Raw genomic sequence first — 18,064 nt, forward strand, 5'->3', positions numbered from 1 at the left:
AATCAAGCTTATTGGTGCATCCCAAAACTCCCAGCTCAGTCAGCCAAGGAGAAAGCCTACTAACTGCATGGCAGATTTGGGGGTATTCAAACCCACATTTCTACATCATCACTGGTTAGTTAATTTCTCTCATCCCTCACCAAATGTACGTGTCTTAAAGACACAAAAGACAAGGAAAAGAAAATTTCTATAGAATGATATAACAAGAACCCAGAATGTCTTGCCCAAAATAAATAGCAGCAGATCTAGCCTTATAGTAGGCAGCTTGTTTCAGAAGATAAAAAGAAAAGAATGCCTTTGACCGCTGTTCAGAAATATCAACCTGGCACCTGTATCTTACCAGCATAGCTTAATTCACATGGTGTTTAAGATTTGAAGGTTTTAGGGTTTCCAAAGACTCTCTTATTAAGATGTAAACGCTTCCTAGAAAGGGACCTTCTCCAAGCAAATCTTTTATCAAGGACTGATAGGATTATCTAGATTGGGACATGGAATAGATCTGCATGTAGGACATAGGCAGAAGCAGGAGAGGAGAAAAAAAAAAAAGGAAAGGGGGCTTTATAGAAGACATCAGAGGTATCAAACAAATGTCCCCATTTCATAGTTTTGCTATAGGGCTGGCCCTGAATAGCAGATCCAATGTCAAGAGGTCAAGAAAGGACCCAGCAGAATGAAACACTCTGCTGGACTCTGGAGTCATCTTCTCTAAATATGGCGATGGAAATTTCAAAGCTTTTTCTAAATAGATTTTGAGAAGACAAAAATGGTCCTCATTCTACATGGCTTCCTCCTTTTTGGTATATGCTCCCTTTGGAAGATTCTTTAAACATATTTAGTAGAAGTGTTTGGAGGCAGAAAACTGTGTTCAAATTCCTGCCCTTTAATAGCTATCCAGTCTTGGACAAATCACTTCACCTCAGTTTTCTCATCTATAAAATGAAGAGGCTGGACTCTAAGGTCCCTTCTAACTCCAGACTGGCAATGGCCTGCTTGCTTTCTGTGGCTTCAAAGCAAACTTTGGACCACACCATCTCTTTTCCAGGAGAAGCCTCCTGCAAGGCTCAGAGGGCATCTCAGGAGACTCATAGATGGCTGAGCAGAACAACCAAGGAATCTCTTTTTCTTTTCTTTTCTCTTTTCCTTTCTCTCCTATTCCTTTCTTTTCTCTTCCTTCCCTTTTAAATCAAGTCATACTGTGAAAACCTTTAACTAATTTGCAAGTAAAATGACACAAAGCAGCAGAAACAAACCCCATAGGCTGTTAGGGGTGAAGAAGAGGAGAGGTACTACACATAAATGTTGCAGATGTGTGGGCTTCTCGGTTCATGACAGTCATGCCCATGGATCCTCAGTGGCTCCTTCTCTTCAGTGGCCACCTCGAGGTCTTTCATGGGCACAAAGTAGGCGGGTGATGCTTTGCAGTCATAGTGCCTGTCAAGGGACTTCAGGTGGATCAGCATGTGTAGGGCATAAGCCAACACCAGCAGCAGGATCAGGGACATAGCCAGGCCCATCAGAATGGCTGGGGAGAAGAACGAGGCACAGTCCCTGGCGTGAGAGAATTGGCCCTCCTTGACATTAAAACCTTGAATCTGTCAGGAGAAAGAAAAGAGCTCAATTGAAACCCTCTGTTGCTCTCACGAGACCAACTTCACAGTCTTATGGTCACATTTTGGTGAAGGTTCTGAGCTGAAGAACTTTAGGGCGAGGCTGGCTCATAAAAGTCATTTGTATCAGGAGAGGCAGCGTTGAATGGCGGAGACCAGGCTGGACTTGGAGTCAGAAAGACCTGGGTTCAAACTCTGCCACTGGCACTTTATTTAAATTCTCTCAGCCTTAGTTCCCTCATCTGTAAAAACAGGGATAATAATAGCACCCAACTCAAGAGGTTGTTGTGAGGATCAACTGAGGTAAAGTATGCAAAGCACCATCTAAACTTAAGCTTTTAATATATTATATTTACGGCCATTCAGTTTTGTTTGAAACACTTCTGCCATAACAACTTCTGAAATTCTAACCACATTTAGATGGGAAACCTGGTCATACAAATCCAAACTTGCTGAGAATTTTATTGCCAAGTTCGGTATCATGATGATAATAATCATGATGATGATGATAGCTAACATTTATATAGAGCCTACTATGTGCTGGACTCCACACTAAGTACTCTACAATTCTTATCTCATTTGATCCTCACAACAACCCTAGGAGGTAGGTGCTATTATTACCCTCATTTGGCAGATGAGGAAACTGGGGCAAACAGAGGTTAAGTGACTTGCCCAGGGTCACAAAGCTAGTAAGTGTCTGAGGCTGCATTTGAACTCAGGTCTTCCTGACTCTAGGCCCAGTGCTCTATTGACTGTGACCTAGCTGTCAGAGGAAACAAAGCATGTCAATTTCTGTGGGAGGGGAGGGGAAGGCCTTCAGCTGCCCTCAGGAAAGACAGAAGTCAGAGGAAGCTCCCCTGAGTTATAAAGTAAGAGGACAAGTTGGATAAATATATTTAGCCCTTTTTCTAAATAAAGAAAAATAGGACTGAGAGACTTAGTGAACTATCTCCTGCTCTCAAACTGTGGTGGCTAAAGGAAACTCCTGTGCCCAAATAGTGCTGAAAACCTCGGGAGTATTTTTGGCCTCATTCTCCACCACCTTCCAGACTGTGACATCCAGGCTTGCACTAAATGGCCACTGAGTTCCTCAGCCCACAGAAGGGCTTCTTATCTTCCCTTCTACATGCACAGAGGGGCCTCACTCCCCAGAAGGAAAGGAAATGCTTGTCGGACAAGTGCTCTGCCCGGAATGGGCCTCTTCACTCCAGGATGTGACAGTCACTGAACTTCAGATCACAGCCCCATTTTGTCTCCTCTCTGGCTGATTGACATTCTGAACTGATAACTATGTAGTGCCTGAATGGAAAACTGATTTCTTTAAAGCATGACCTTTAAAAAGGGAATGGGGGTGGGGGTGGGAGAGGAGGAGGCAAAGGGGAGATAGGAGAGGGGAGGGGGAGAGAAAAGGTCAATCCTATATCCCCTTTCATTCATTTATTAGATGATAAGGGCAAAATACAAACTGTTTTTAAACTGTAGAGCAGATAATCTTCCATCCCTTATCCAAAGCACTAGATTTCAGATGGCTTAATCAATCTCAACATGCAGTGGCCAATCAATGCAAGGATTGTCATTCTGAGTCTAAAGTATTACCTGGAAATCAATAAAAGTGACTTCCCATAGCCTGGAGATGTCATTTGTGGAACCGGGCACCAAAAGCGCATCGTATCTCTGCAGGCTGCTGACATGCTGACAGTGATAGGAATACTTTGATGGAGCATGGATTCGAGTTGCCTTAAAAGTTGCTTGGATTGAATTATTATAAAGAATTTGAACTCTATGTAAACTAAACCAGCTCTGAACAGACAATCTGTTATAGTTGATCAAGATGAATCTGAAAAGAATTTCAAAACCAAGAATTAACAAAGAAGCATGATGTTTAAATTTTGTCTAGCTGGCTTCTAGGGACGGAACAACAGCGCCCTCTCTTGTCATGTGTAAGAACTGACTTTGGGAAAAGCTTTCAGACCTGAGCTCTAAAGCAATCCCTAAAATAGTCCTTTGATCCTCCTTGGAAAAGGAAAAATAGAGACATATAGAAGAAGAAGAGGAGGAAGAGAAGGAAAAGACAGAGAAAGGAGAGAGAAGGAAAAGGGGGAGAGGAAGAGAAAAAGGTAAGAAGAGGAGAAGAGAGAAAGAAAGGAAGAGAAAAGGAGGAGATGGAGAGAGAGGGACAGAAAGGGAAAAGGAAAAGGGGAAATGATGGAGAAGGAGAAAAAGAAAATGAGAATCTGGGGGAGCATGAAAGAACTCAAGAAGACTGAAAAATGCTGAAGGATTTTTTTTTAAATCAAGACCTTACGTAGATAAGAAAAACCATCATTCCCATATAAAAATGAACTTACGTTGTGTTTGGCCATTGGAAGTAAAGGCCTTCTTTGCATATAGCATAGCTTTGAAAATCACTAATAATTTAGCCCATCCTCACATCTAATGGCTATAATCCAGTTATTTTAAAGATAAAAGTGCTAAACTCAGCTTTATGAATTGCTACTTTCTCATCCAATAAATCTTTGTGACCTAGTATCCAGACCTGCTATGCCTGAATTTCTGAAGATCTCCCTGGTGACAGGCTAGCATTTTAAAAGGGAAGAATAAAAAAATTCTTTTCTAGACTCAAAGGATAATACATCTGGAAAAGACCTTGAACATCAGCTAATCCTGTTTTCTGCTCTTTTACAATTTACTTATTCTTGCCTTAGATACTAGTGCTATGTGACCCTGGGTAAGTTACTTAGCCCCAATTCGCCAAAAAAAGTCCCTGGGGGAAAAAAAATAATAATTTACTTATTCTCGATATAAAACCTCTCCAAATTAGTTGTTGTTGTTTTTACATCAACAGTCATCATTTGTCAATATAAACCAGCAATAGTGGCCACACTGAGGATCTTGGTATCCCCAATTATTCATTTTAATTGGTCATCTTCTTTAAGTATACTTCCATGTTGGGCCTGCCCCCTACTCTCCATGCACTTGTTATATTTACCTGTAGACAAAGGCCTGTTCTTCAATGGCCTTTCAGATGAGAGCCACTTTTCACTATCACCGTCAAATATTATTTAAGAGTCTTACCTTGTATGGCTCAGTGATCAGTGCTATATAGAACAACTCATATAGCCACAGCATCTGCCCTCCAGCAGCTATCAGCCTGAGGTTAAAGGTTATCATTGGCATGTCTGGGTCACTATTAGTTGGTGATGATGATAAAAGGTATGAATGGATGTACCAGGAAGGAACTGAAAAAACACTACTGGAGGATCCCAGGGGACAGTTATAGTCTTCTCTGTAATGCAGTATGTATAAGTTTTCTTGTTCCTTTGTCCTATAATGTATTACAAATGTAAAAAAGATTTTTAAAATTATATATTTTCTAGCCTAAAACATACCTGATGTCAAGTCCTTTTAGACTGTCAATATCACCAAATTTCAGGGAAAGCCTAGGAGAAAGAGTAAAACACATTAAACATCAAACTGAAATAATAAAAGAAATTGAAATGGGAAAGGATGAGGCCTCTAAAGCATAAGGTAAAATGATTATATTTGCAACAAAGCGAGGTAACCCTGACCTAGGACAATGGCTAAATGCTGCCTGGCTTAGTACTAGAAAGAGAAGACACAATAGAAGTAGGTTTCAGCTGTCCAGCTGGGGAAAAAAAAAAATCAGTTACAGTAAAACCTGATTAGTTCAAGTCTCATTAATTTGAGATTGAGATTGAGCTGAAGTTTACTTTGGCCACTTACCTAGGGGGAAAAAACGTTTGTTAAGCCAATTAATGTTGCCAAGATTATTAAGGCAATATCGTACCTCCTTAAGGGACCAAATTATTTTCAAGAGTTTTACAAAGACCCATCTATGAACTACTGATATGCTAATCATCTTACAGTGGGCAGTGACTGAGTGTTGGCAATGTGGAAATTGATGAACAAGAAAGGAAGCGGAAAAGCAGATATGAGAACAGGGGAGGGGAAGGGAATAAGCATTTCTTAAGCATTGACTACGTGTGAGGCACTATGCCAAGCACTAAGCAAATATCATTTCCTTTGATCCTCACAACAACCCATAATATTATTGTCCCCATTTTGCAGTTGAGGAAACTGAGGAAGGCAGAAGTTAAGTAACCGACCAAGGAAGTGTCTGAGGCTAGATTTGAACTCAAGTCTTCCTGCCCCAGGTCTAGCACATTATTCATTGTACCACCTATCTACTTCAAGTAGCACAAATGAACAGGGCAGTGGACCAAGCCAATGCAGAAAAGGTACTAACAGACACAGCAGAGCTAAGACCTGGATCTGTGGTCAATAAATGGAGAAATAAGAGAACCCCAAGAAATAGATCATGACTAGACCATGAGGACTCAAGGCTAACGTGGGATTCCTGGGAAAGAAATTCTAAGAGGTACATCATGCTGTTCACTAAGTTTTTACCTCTGAGTCTTATGACTTCTGAAGAGACCATCTCCTCCTACTCTTACTACCCTGCTAGAAAGTCGGGTATTGAAGGGGAATAAGATTTAATTGTTGGAGATTATATCCCTTTTTGTGGCATTATTTGATTCCTCTCTCTGGTATTTATGTTGTTTCGTTGCTTGGTGAAATGCTTTTGCTAATGGATTTATAAGGGCAGCTAGGCGGCGAAGTGGCTTTAGTGTCAGACCCAGAGTCAGGAAGACTCACCTTCCTGAGCTCAAATCTGGCCTCAGACGCTTACTAGCTGCGTGACCCTGGGCAAGTCACTTAACCCTGTTTGCCTCAGTTTCTTCATCTGTAAAATGAGCTGGAGAAGGAAATGCAAACCGCTGCAGTATCTTTGCCAAGAAAACCCCAAATGGGGTCCTGAGGAGTCAGAACAATTGAAAATGACTGAACAATAAAAAAAATGGACATGTGTCTGGTTTGGAATGAACAGATAGCCGGCTCAGATAGTGATTTAATAGCTGATTTCCCCTCCCCCCATATAATCACGATGAACCTGGGTATATTAAAGTTATTATAATTCTTATCTATTTACAAAAGTTAAGTCTATAAAAGGACTTCTACTTGGAGCAATTTGTTCCTTCAATGTAAATCAACATGTATAACCAAAAGCAATTTAATTCAACACCCACTTAATCAAGCACTCATTATAAGTAGAGCACCCCTATAGAAAATGCGAAATTTGGATAAAAGGCAAATCCTAACCCCACTGAACTTATAGTCTAGTCAAAATTAATTTTCAAAATTCCACAATCCGAATACTTCATTTATTCAAAGTGCCTCCTCCTTTTTCTCCCAAGTTTTTGAAGCTCTACTAGTGCTGTAATGCAGAAATTTTTCACTAACAGAGCTCCAGGAATATTTATGGGGCACATGGCCCCCTAAGCCCCAGCCAGGCAGCTCATAGAATGGGGTTTCAACTTTGGTCTCGATCATTTGAAAAACTACCTGATGTTATGAGCCATTAACACCAAGGAAAACTCAATCTCTATCCTGAATACCTTCAGGCTTCCATGCACTTGCTAGGACAGTTGATTAGATTTCATGTTCCTGAGAGTCAAATAGCGTTTATGATGAGACACTGGGAAAAGAGGATTATAAATTTAGAGATGGAAGGGACCTTACCGATCATTTAGTCAAAGCCTCATATTACAAAGGAGAAAACCGAGTTCCTGAGAAGTTGAATGACATGTCTAATAGCACAGAGGTGCCAAGTGTCAGAGTAAGGATTCAAATCCAGGACTATATATCATGACTCTAAAGTCAGCGTTCTTTCCACTGTACTATGTTCGGATGCAAGCTAGCAAGCCAGCTGAGTGTTAATAAACATATGGCCTGCTTTAAGAATTTGAAATCCAGAAGCAGTGGACCAGAATAATTTGAAAACTTTAGCTCCCCTACTTTCTAAAGTATGTCTGTCCCTTCTGCCAAGCCGCCTTTCGAGCCAAATTCTGTCTGTTCTAGGATCTTGCCGCCTAAGCATGAAATTCACCCAGATGCTGTGTTTGGTATGCTGCCCTCACTTTCTCAAAGAAGATTCCCTTTGTGATGCCTTCTATCAATGGTTATTCTCTCCCCAAACATTTTGGTACCAAGAGCAAAATGTGATCATTTTTTTAAAAGCCGCACTTTTTTTACCTTACATGGTTATATCTGCTTGGATTTTGTTTCTTCGCCATGATGACTCTTGAGGAAATGAGATTCTGAGTCACTTGCTCACCAGCAATGGTAGCAGCATGTCACTACAAAGAATGTGGACAATCAGCTGCATTGGACTCAAGCCTTCCCCAGAGTCTCTGCATCTGATCCCGGAGGTCTTGACTCCTCCGGGAGCCTCATAGCATAACTCCCTTCTTCGGCTTCTCAGTGAAGTTTCTAACAGTACTCACCATGCTAGGGAAAGGGGAGCATTCTTAAGTGGTTCCGTGGAAGATGGGAAATCAAATGGCACCCAAGCAAGTAGAATCACTGCCGCATACTAAAGTTTGTCCAACAGGTAGATAGTTAAGTATCCTCTGTTAGCTAAAGTAATTAGTTAAGGATCCTCTGTAGGAATGATAGGGTTGAAGTCAGATTTTAGTTTACACATCCCAGGACTTCAATGGATCTGGTAGTTCATCAATGGCATTACAGAAGGAGTCCAGGATTTCAAAATCTAACTTGAAATCCCAGCCCAGACATTTATTAGTTTTATGACCATGAACAAGTCACTTAACCAGAAGCAGTTAGGTGGTGAAGTAGATAGAGCACTAAGCCTAAAGTCAGGTACACCCAAGTTCAAATTCAGTTTCAGGCAAATTTCTTGGCTGTGTGACTCTGGGCAAGTCACTTAACTCTGCCTCAGTTTCATCAACTGTAAAATAAAGATAATAATAACAGTATCTACTTCTCAGGGTTATTGTGAGGATCAAATGAGATAATATTCATAAAGCCTGGCACACAGTAAGCGCTTAATAAATGCTTGATCTTCCCCCCCTTAACCTCTCACAGCCTCAGTTTTACCATTTGTATAATGGCAATTATAATACTTGTAGTAACTATCTCATAGAATTGTTATGAGGAAAGAGCTCTGTAAACCAAATACTATGTAAAGGTGATTATTTCTCACTCCAGTGGCACAGATCACAGCTCAACCCTACCTTCTCATGCACAGTGATTCTTGCTCATGGCCTTCCATAACATTCCATCAGTTCAGCTTAGTATTAAGTTAAAAGGTACAGAACTAATCAGATTTTTATAATCTGGTTTTCTTTTCAAGACTGTATTTGAACAAAGTGAAAACAAAGAGAACCTACTAAATGTGCTGGATGACTCTCCTCTGGTTAGTTTAACATTTTGTGGGTACAAAGGCAGTTGACCACCTGTCACCTGTGACCAGCCTACTTCCTCACACCATCATACTTCCTGGATGATCTCCTTCACTTCTTGCATATAAAGTCATTATTGGCAAAATGATGCAGCCTTCTTATGTCTATAGTGTGTTTCTATATTGCCCTTTGATTCTCTACAATTTTAATTCTTCACAGATTGAACTGCTCTATGAATTGCAGTTAAATTGTGTCTCTGGGAGCTTAAAGGCACCCAAATAATGATTTTTGTGTGTGTCAAAGAGCAGCTTGGGATCACTGAAATGGAAGCAAAATTTCTCAAATTCAATTCAGCTGCCTCCTATTCAATTAAGATTATAGCTCATTTTTTCCATGTGCATTGCCTGTCTATGATCTATCTAATGATGGACTGACTCAACTGCTGACTGACTATTCATCTGCATATCATAGTCTGGACAATAGGCATTTTTCATCTATTTGGTTTTTCCTATATAGACTGCTAGACTGATCTTTTCTGAGTAACTGAGGGATGTCATTTAGTAGTCCCTGTAGTATTCTTGGATTTGATGAAATCAGCAAAATGTTATCCACCAGCAATTGCTTCTGGGTCACCTCAGTATCAATAGAGAATCCCTCTTCCATTTGGACCCTGTGCAGGACCCATGACAGTGGCTAACAACTCTGGTGGACACGTGCCTCCCTTACTCGAAAAGATAATCTAAGAATTATTAAACTATTATTTCTGTTGTTACATCTTTCATAAGCCTTGTATGATGGATTTTTGTATACATGGGAGACTTTTTTTTAGGACAGCTTTTAAGGATACATTCTGTTTAGCAGAATCAAATATTTTTAATAGTCAATAGACAATAAACACAGCAAGATCTTGAATTTTCTATAATTTCAGTAAATTGTGTGACTGTAAAGATCTGGCCTGCCACAGAAATTTTTTTTTACAAAAGCTTGTCCCCTTCTCTTATTTTCATAAAAGTTATCTTGACTCTTTTAAAGGACAGAACATGCTCATAAAGATTTTATACAGAGGAAAAAGTAAGTAGTTATTAAAGTTACTTTGGTTGCCATTTGGGGGAAATAATTCCTTTCATGTGAGTAATTCCATTCATTCTTTTCATTCAACTAATCATTGAGCATCCTCCACTCTCAGGTATGTTGAAAATTGCTCCTTCAATGCTTTCAAAATTGTGTCATTTCCTATACAGATTTTTTTTCCGTTTACACTTGATTTAATCCAGCTTTGCTTCCTGTCTTTGCTTGTTGTGATTTAGAGACATATTATCTTCTTCACATACCACATTTGGGATTCAGACATTAAAGGTGAAGGATCGTGGTTTTTCTGTCATTGATGACGACAATAGTTGTAAAAAATGCTCACAGATGGGTGACAGTTTTCAGAAGCTTCATTGAAGCTTATTGTTCTTACAACAGTCATTTCCCCTTAACCCTTACCCCCACTGAACTCTCCCTTGTAGAAAAGAAGAAAAAATTTAAAAAAAATAATCAAAACCAACAACACAGTGACCTTTCTAATGAGAAGACAGAATGAAACACACACTTCATTATTGGTTCTCCAGGCCCAAGATTAGACATTCCAACTAATCAGGGTTCAACTGCTTTCTGGCATTATAAGTGTTTGATTTTTTTTTTTGTCTTTTTACCTCTTGTTTCATCTATAAAACTCTAGGAATAACAGCTGGGATTTCCACAGTTCTCTAAGGTTTGCGAAGCACTTAATATCTCATTTGATCCTCACAACAATCTTGAGAGGTAAGTGCTGATTATTATCATAGACATTTTACAGATGAGGAAAGTGAGGCAGACAAAGGTTAAATGACTTGCCTGGGGTCAGGCAGCTAGCAAATGTCTCAAGCTAGATTTGAACACAGATCCTAACCTCAGGTCCATCACTCTATCTAGTTGGGTTTCACACCAAGTTTTCTACACATTCATTTTTCCCTCCACTAGTGTTCCCTCTTTTGTGAGGCAATATTGCTCACAATTTTCCACTGTCCCCCTTCATAATATTTTGTTAATGTCAGACCTCCCCTGGAGGATTAGTTTCATTTGTGAGTGCCACAGTTGAAGGACACTGATAAGCTGGAAAGCATATACAGATGGAGAAATGAGGTTGTCTAACTCAGCTTGTATAGCCTGGAGAAAAGAAATCTCAGATGGCCATGATAGATCAGTATTCAAGTGTTTCAAAAGGTGGTCATGTGCAAGAAGAATTAGATTTGATCTCTTGGGTCCCAGAGGGCAGAACCAGGACCAATTTGAGGAAGTAACAAAGGGATCAATTGAGGCTTGATTTTAGGAAAAATTCCCAATAACTAAAGCCTTCCAAAACTGGAGTGGTAAGTTCCCTATTCCTTGGATGTCTTCAGGCAGAAGCTGGATGGACCCTGGTTGGGGGTGTTATCGCGGGAATTCCTTTTGTGGATCAGTGGAGTAGATGGCTGCTAACTGAGGTCCCTTCGAATTCTCCAGTTATGTAATTCTGTGAGTGTACGGACTATAATGGCATTGCTCTTGGCTTCTCTGCCTCTCTACATAGCAAGGACCCAAACATCTATTGGTTATGTGATTTGGAGGTTCTTTGCATCTCTTCATTTTGGCAATTGTTTTAACTTGATTAAACTTCTATAGAAAATTGATGACAATCCAACACCTGCACATATTATCAACATAAGCAACAATAGTAATACAGCATTATATATGTATCATCTACCATGATACACCATTATACTCCTCCAATGCTTCACTGTATGTCAGTAACTCTGGATTTTCTTAGGTAATGCCAAAAGATCACACACTCTGACCAGTCCTATAAAGCTAGAAATCCTCCAACTAGGGGTTATGTGTCTGTCATCTTGGATCCAGGCTGGTTGAATTCAGAGAGGCTCATTACCCGGTTGGCACCTGGGAGACAAATTTTCTAACCATAGCAACTTTCAAAGAACATCTACCAAATGATTGCGGGATTATTATCTCACTGTGGTAAAGGGAGTATTCACGTCAATGAAATCATGACTCCTTGAAGTATTGAAATAAATTAATTCAGCACATAACCATGTAATGAGCGCTTCCCCATGCACTGTCTCATTTGATTTCTACAATAGTTCTGTAAGGCAGACAGGATGTTGTTGTTGTTGTTGTTCCCAGTCTGCAGATGACGAAACTGAGGATTAGAGAGTTTAAGTATCGTGCCTTAAGTAAGTTCACCCCGCTGAGTAGCAGAACCGTGACTAACAGGTCTTCTGATACCTAGTCAAGAGCACTTTTGATCTGAAGGCATCAGTGATTTTTGAGGGCTCTGAAGAACCCTCCCCCCTCCCCGCCTCCAAGGAGAGGGAGACGTAGTTCCTTTCAAAATGAGCCAGAAGGACAGGAGAATAACTATCATGCCTCTTTGCTCCTAACCATGGAAAGGGGTATAGGTCAGTGCGCTGGCTAGGGTATAAGAAAATGATGGTCAAGCGGTCTCTTTTGTACAAAGCATCAGACAAGGAAGACCTTCAGGTGGTTACAGTCCGAGGCAAAGGTCATCAGCTATCACTGAGGTCATTATTGTGTATCTCACCTGGAAGAAGAGTTAAAATGTCTATCTTGGTGGAATCTAAACTATTACTTAATATTTATTAATAGTGATGCCATTAAGAATAACATAAGAAACCAATTTTGGCTTGGAAATATATATCAACATAATTATCTGTTTTATCTTTCATGAGAAAGAAATGTATAAAAGTGATGGGTGAAGTTCAGGTAGGAAAAGGTATTTCAGACTAAAATATTTATATAAAAACATAAATATCCATTCCATTCAATTACCCATTTATAGGAACCACTCGTTTGTCAGTAGCTGAGCACAATCTCAGAGCACCACTTGAGACCATTCAAAGCCAATCATATCACAGCCGTTGAAAAGGTGGTTTATAGTCATGGAAATGTTAAATTACCTATGACATGAGCTAAGCAAATAAATTGCTGAAGCCATTAGAAGATATTTATAAGACATCCTTTATGAGGTGGTCTTTGAAAATCCTAGAAAGGTAGAGGAGTTCACTCCTAGTTATTTTCTTGAAAATGTTTCCTGATTATAGCTTTGGAGAACTAGTTCCCAGTTTGTTTATTTTGCTCAGTTTTAAGTTAAAATTAATAATCTTCAGCATTATGAATGATTCTAAATGACTTTCTAAAGTCTGACTATTCAAAAGAGGAATGATTGTCTGCAGATTGGCAGGTCCCATGTATGGAATTAGTATGATATAGTAGAACAAGCACTGAACTTAGATTGAGAAGGCCTAGTAAGGTCTCCTCTTACTAGGAGTATGAAATGGATCAAGGCATTAAATGGGGATTAGAGTACTTAGCACTTTTTCGACTTCCTAAGGCTTTGTGAGGAAAGAACTTTGCAAACTGTAGCATGTCATAGAAATTCGAGCTAGTAGGGTAGCTAGGTGGTACAGTGGCTAGAATACAGGCCGAGTCAGGTGGAACTGAGTTCAAATCCAGCCTCAGACACTTACTAGCTATGGGACGCTGGGCAAGTCACTTAACCTCCTTTCCCTCAAAAAAAAAAAAAGGTGAGCTAGTGTTATTATATATAATGTGTATGTTTATCTAGTCCACCTCTGACCTAAAAATGTCCATGACTTTGGGGGACAAAAGGGAACCCCATCACCTCTGCATTGCTCTTGGAAATAGTTCGATCCTTCTCGTGGGTTCTCTGTTTCCACCAAGGTTACAGGAGTCACACTGCTGCTTCAAAGGTCTTATGCAGCACCCACGATCAAGAACACCTATTTCCTTTGCTTAGAGTACGCTGGGGATGAAGGGCAAAAGGTGTTCCCAATGTCTCAAGTTGAAGCCTGGACAAAGATTTCACATAGAAAATATAAATGGTGCTCAGATTTTGCTATTTTATCCATTTGAAAAGCAACCTGGCTTAGCGCATGAACTGGTAGATTTCATGCCAGGAAAACCTAGGTTCAAGTCCTGTCTGTGACACTTAATGGCTGTGTGATCATGGGCAAGTCATTTAATCATGTTTGCCTCAGTTTCCTCATTTGTAAAATGAACTGCAGAAGGAAATGGCAAACTACTCCAGTATCTTTGCCAAGAAAAGTCTAAAATGGGGTCATGAAGAGTCACACACAACTGAAAAACAACTGAACTGATCTCTCTAGTGCTCTATTTCCTTGAAGAAAATTTTCAGGGTCAACCCCAAGGGAGCCAATTTCTCCTTTCTAAATAGTCCCTGAATAGGGACATCAAATATTACAAAAGTCCTCAGCATTGTCATACTAGCTAATGATAGGTTAAGAGAGATGGCAGCAACAATATAATTCCTAAACCCTGATGCCCCCATAGGAAAGGTTTCATACTTACATGGCATTTTCTTCACTGCAGTTTGAATTGCCAATATCCACTCTTGCTTCTTTTCCAAATGTCTTATCTGTGAGGTCCAATAAAGGCTGATTTTTAAATTTAATTGTTATTCTCTTAGCCCAGAAGAGAATGCAAGGAGTTCCATTGACTGAGACGTTAATGGGAGTGAGATGGCTAGGGCTGAAGGTCTTCCAAGGTTCTCGCCATAAGTTTCCTTTTTTGATGAGATTGTAGTTGATGCTCTAATTAGGCAAATACATATTTTAAATATATATACATACATATTTTAAAAAGACAACAAAGAGCTTAATTTTCCATAATATAAAAGTTTCTCTAGAAAAGGAAAAGTTCAGAGGTCACATGTAGGGGGATGTTAGATGACCTAGATCAGGGGTGGGGAACCTGCGGCCTCGAGGCTACATGCAGCCCTCTAGGTCCTCAAGTGTAGCCCTCTGACTGCATTCAGTCAGAGGGGCATCCTTGTGGCCACATGTGGTCTTGAGGCTGCAGGTTCCCCACCCCTGATCTAGATAATAACAGAACCATAACTGGGATTCTGATTTTTTTTGCACCTAGAGTACCAGAGGCACCCCCAGTTACAGAGTTGGGAGTGCATTTTGTGTAGACACAACACCTGAGACAAGAACCCCAGAATATCATGAAGTCATCCACTTCTGGGTCAACTGCCAACCCATTTATCCCAGAGTAATCAAGTCATTTGGAAATCTCCAACTGAAATTCATTATTCTTGATAACTAGGTACTAAGGTCTGGTGTCTTAACGTACCACTTGGCTTCTAAGAATACTGAATCCTGGGGGAACAGAGGCAGGAAACAGACCCTAGGGCCAGTGCTCTATCCACTGTGCCACCTAACTACCCGTCTCTCTTAATTAAATTATATAATTAATTAATAATTAATTCAATTAATGCATAACTAATAACTAAATCATTATATTATACTCATATAAATTGATGATTAAATTAATTAAATAATAAATACTAATTGATTAATAATTAATTTAAAACATATAGAACAGATATATGCTTTTAGGGAGAGGACTGAAAGAGGGTTTGAAGCCAAAAACTCCACCCAAAAAATAAAATCACTCAAAATATCATGCCTGACATATACTCCTTTGTTGCCTGTCTCACAGAGTCTCTTTCTACCTTTAAGATACAGCTCAAGCACCATATTTTACATTTTTGCCTTTTCTGATCCCACTAGTTCCTAATCCCAAACTACTTTGAATTTAACTAGTTTGTATATATTTGTATTTATTCACTTTATGTTTATGTTGTACGTATTTTTGTCTCCTCGTTTGAAGGTAAACTCCTTTGGAACAGAGATTGTTTTACTCTTTATACTTGTATCCCTAGCACTGAGTTCAATGCTTTGCACACAGTAGGCACTTAATAAATACTTCTGGATTAATTGTTTGAAGTCAGAGCTAGAAGAGACATAGGGATCAAATAGTCACATTACTTGATTTTACAAGGTAGGAAACTAAAGTCCCAGAGTGAAGCAACTGACTTGCTCCTAGGTGGAGCCATAGTGTACAGAGCACTGGGCCTGGAGTCAGGAAGGCCTGAGTTTAAATCCATTCTCAGACATCTACTAGCTGTATAACTGACCCTGTGCAAGTATTGAACCACTGTTTGTCTTAGTTTCCTCATCTGTGAAATGAAGATAATAATAGCAACCACCTCCCAGAGTTGTTGTAAGGATCAAATGAGACAATAATTGCAAAGTGCTTAGCATAGTGCCTGGCACATAGTAGGTGCTATATAAACATTAGCTATTATTACTTTTGTAACTTAAAAGCTCAAATTCCAAGATCAAAATTGTTTTATGAGGTGCCTGGGATACTGAAACATTGACAGAAAACAGAACAATCACATCCAAAGCAAAGTTTTTGTTACCTTTGGTCCTCTAAGGGCTTCCCATTTATAACTGTTTGGAATAAAACATTTTGTTTTGTTTTTTATCTTTTAAAAAAAGATCTTGTCACAAACAGAACATTCCTTAGCTAAAAAAAGGCCTAACTCTCTTAAACAGTCTCCACTAGTAAAACATAAGGGCTTTAAGAAAAAAAATGTTCTTGGCTATTAAGTTTAACAAATTTGACTTAAAATTATCAGGTAGTTAATCTTGCTGCAGGGGCAGCAGGATGACAAACACCCAACAGATGCTGGGAGACACAACGATCAAGCACAGAAAAATAAAGAGAACCTCAGAGCCAAGATGGACAGTTACTAATATTTAGTTATCCAACTATTGCGACCAATTTGAAGGAAGGAGCGTTCCTGAAAGCAACACTAACACAATGGCATAAAATGCAGATGATTATAGGCTTCAGTGGCTGGAAAATTATTCTGCAAAATAAATCAACCCAATCTAGCTCCTTAGTAAATCAATTTTTAAATGGAGCACTTAATTGCTCCCTAAAAGCCAATAGATTCAGCTCTATTAGACTGGTGCAAATTGGGAATATTGGCCCCAGAAAATAACAGAAATGTTACTTGTTTCAGAATGTGACAAAAATGTTTCAGAAAGTTACAAAAATACAAGAAACACAGTTTGAACTCCAAAGCAAACATATGCAAAGCGATGCTTAGGACATAGGCAATAAATACCAGAAAGCAGACAGCCAGGCCCCGAGTCACTCAGAACCTTCCACTGGTTTCTTGGGTAGCAACAAGCACAGTGGATTACAATAGTCCTGGAAGGGGATCACAAAGGGATGCATGGGTCCTACTCCCTATACTTGGAGTAGTGTTAAGTGGTAAATTTTTACTCTGATGACAATCAATGTGGCATAGTAGATAGAGTGCTAGATTTGTAGTCAGGAAGCATTGGGTTCAAATCCTGCCTCTGACACTTAATAGCTGTGTAGCCCTGGGCAAATCATTTAAACTCTTTGAGCCTTTGTTTCCTAATCTATAAAATGAGAGAGTTGGAGTCAATGACTTCTAGGTTCCCTTCTAGCTTTAAATCTAGCCTCCCACAATCTTCAGTGTGAGAAAAGTCAAAGGAATTTCAGACTGAGAATTCAACAATCACTGAAATGGGGTAATTTAATTACTTTTAACAATGGAACTGTTCAATGAAACACATCAAGCTACACTTAAGAAATGACATAATATAATTTCCTGGCACATCCATACCTGTGGAGTTGGTTTTGATTCAAAATTTGGGGTTGCCTTCATGTGTCCATCATGCCTCTGATCTGCCAAAGAAACAGCGCTATGAGGACAAGAGACAAATGTCACCATTGTATTGTTGTACCATACAAGTATAACATCACTGACTCCAGACAATATGCTAAACTAAAATCACACACGGGCCCATTCGTACATTTGGAGAAGAAGTTAGGGCACGTTTCACAGAAACACAAACTTGCAGATTCTCAGAGGTCTTCTAGTCCTCACCACACCTAAACACTAGAGAGATAAGAACCAGGCCTGGGATTTAATTGATATGGAACTCTCAGATGACAAAGGTCCTTCTACCCACAAAGGTTAGCACCTTCTGTTCAATTTACAATCTTAAGAGAGTTGCTTGGGACACTGAAACATTAAATGATTTACTCAGGGTCAAAAAGCAAGTATATGTTAGAAGCAATATTTGGGCCCAGGTCTTCTGGCTCTAAGGCTAGAGCTTTATCTCATTCACCACAATGCCTTTCATATCTGAACAGGAGTCCCAATTATTAAGAGGCTCCAATAATAACAACAAAAATTTATTC

The 18,064-nt window shown here is 39.5% G+C and overlaps 1 protein-coding gene across 1 annotated transcript; it reads right to left on the reverse strand.

Moving 5' to 3' along the window:
* Positions 1-1,286: 1,286 nt before the first annotated feature.
* On the reverse strand, positions 1,287-17,558 carry ATP6AP1L (ATPase H+ transporting accessory protein 1 like). The gene is made up of 5 exons (XM_027864154.1): positions 17,484-17,558; positions 14,318-14,559; positions 4,997-5,047; positions 3,204-3,444; positions 1,287-1,592 (listed from the first exon to the last, which is right to left on the reverse strand). The coding sequence occupies exons 1-5, from the start codon at positions 17,523-17,525 to the stop codon at positions 1,287-1,289; spliced, it is 882 nt and encodes a 293-aa protein (XP_027719955.1). The 5' UTR covers positions 17,526-17,558.
* Between the last annotated feature and the right edge of the window lie 506 nt (positions 17,559-18,064).

This window comes from Vombatus ursinus, unplaced genomic scaffold (genome assembly GCF_900497805.2).
Source record: "Vombatus ursinus unplaced genomic scaffold, bare-nosed wombat genome assembly UNPS02014774.1, whole genome shotgun sequence".
NCBI lineage: Eukaryota > Metazoa > Chordata > Mammalia > Diprotodontia > Vombatidae > Vombatus > Vombatus ursinus.

Bases quoted from the DNA above. Each gene is read 5' to 3' on its own strand.
- ATP6AP1L (XM_027864154.1), bottom strand. From the start codon at position 17,525: ATGAAGGCAACCCCAAATTTTGAATCAAAACCAACTCCACAG. The intron at 5,048-14,317 runs GTAAGTATGAAA...TCTTTCTCCTAG, and splicing joins TGCAGTGAAGAAAATGCCAT to GCTTTCCCTGAAATTTGGTG. The intron at 3,445-4,996 runs GTATGTTTTAGG...AATTCTTTTCAG, and splicing joins CTAAAAGGACTTGACATCAG to ATTCATCTTGATCAACTATA.